Below are 532 nucleotides of genomic sequence, written 5' to 3'. Positions count from 1 at the left end.
AGAAGAAGAAGAAGGAGAAGGACCAGGGGGGGCACCTCCGTAACCTGGAAGTAAGCCTATTCCTCCCGCAGCAGCTTGCTGTTGTTGCTGCTGATGAAGGAGTTGAAGATCGGTAGTTGAAAGATGGCCTGAGGTCAGTCCGAGAGAAGGTGCCTGAGTCCTAGCATTTGGATTGGTATTATTCGGGTTGAGAGGGGGAAGGCTCGCAGTAGTCGTCCCTCCTAATGTCTGGGGGGCTGCTGAAGAAGCAGCTGCTGGCCCTCCTGCTGTTGCTGCAGTTCCGTACTGAGGTCCAATCAATGCGAGAAGACTGAGTTGAGAAACAACNNAGAGAGAGAGAAAGTGAAAGAGACAGAGATTCACATAGGCAAGAGACTCGTTTCATGATTTAACATACGGTGAAACGCTCATCTATTTGTATAGATATAGCTATCACATGAGCGAGCTTTGGTTACCTATGAGATAGGCGAGCTATGACTAGCTAGGAGATAACCTAGGAGATGCCCTCAGCACAATTAGACAAAAGAAAGAC

The 532-nt window shown here is 48.7% G+C and overlaps 1 protein-coding gene across 1 annotated transcript in view; it reads right to left on the bottom strand.

Moving 5' to 3' along the window:
* CSUI_001768 (uncharacterized protein) overlaps nt 1-309 on the bottom strand; it is a gene marked incomplete at its 5' end in the record, with an annotated part of 3,893 nt that extends 3,584 nt beyond the window's left edge. The window contains one exon of the mRNA XM_068061973.1: nt 36-309. Coding sequence (XP_067926038.1) covers nt 36-309 — 274 coding nt within the window. The remainder of the gene's footprint in view (nt 1-35) is intronic.
* Between the last annotated feature and the right edge of the window lie 223 nt (nt 310-532).

The sequence above is a fragment of the Cystoisospora suis genome, assembly GCF_002600585.1.
Source record: "Cystoisospora suis strain Wien I chromosome Unknown contig_708, whole genome shotgun sequence".
Classification (NCBI taxonomy): Eukaryota; Apicomplexa; class Conoidasida; order Eucoccidiorida; family Sarcocystidae; genus Cystoisospora; species Cystoisospora suis.
This window is presented reverse-complemented; position numbering and strand designations above follow the sequence as displayed.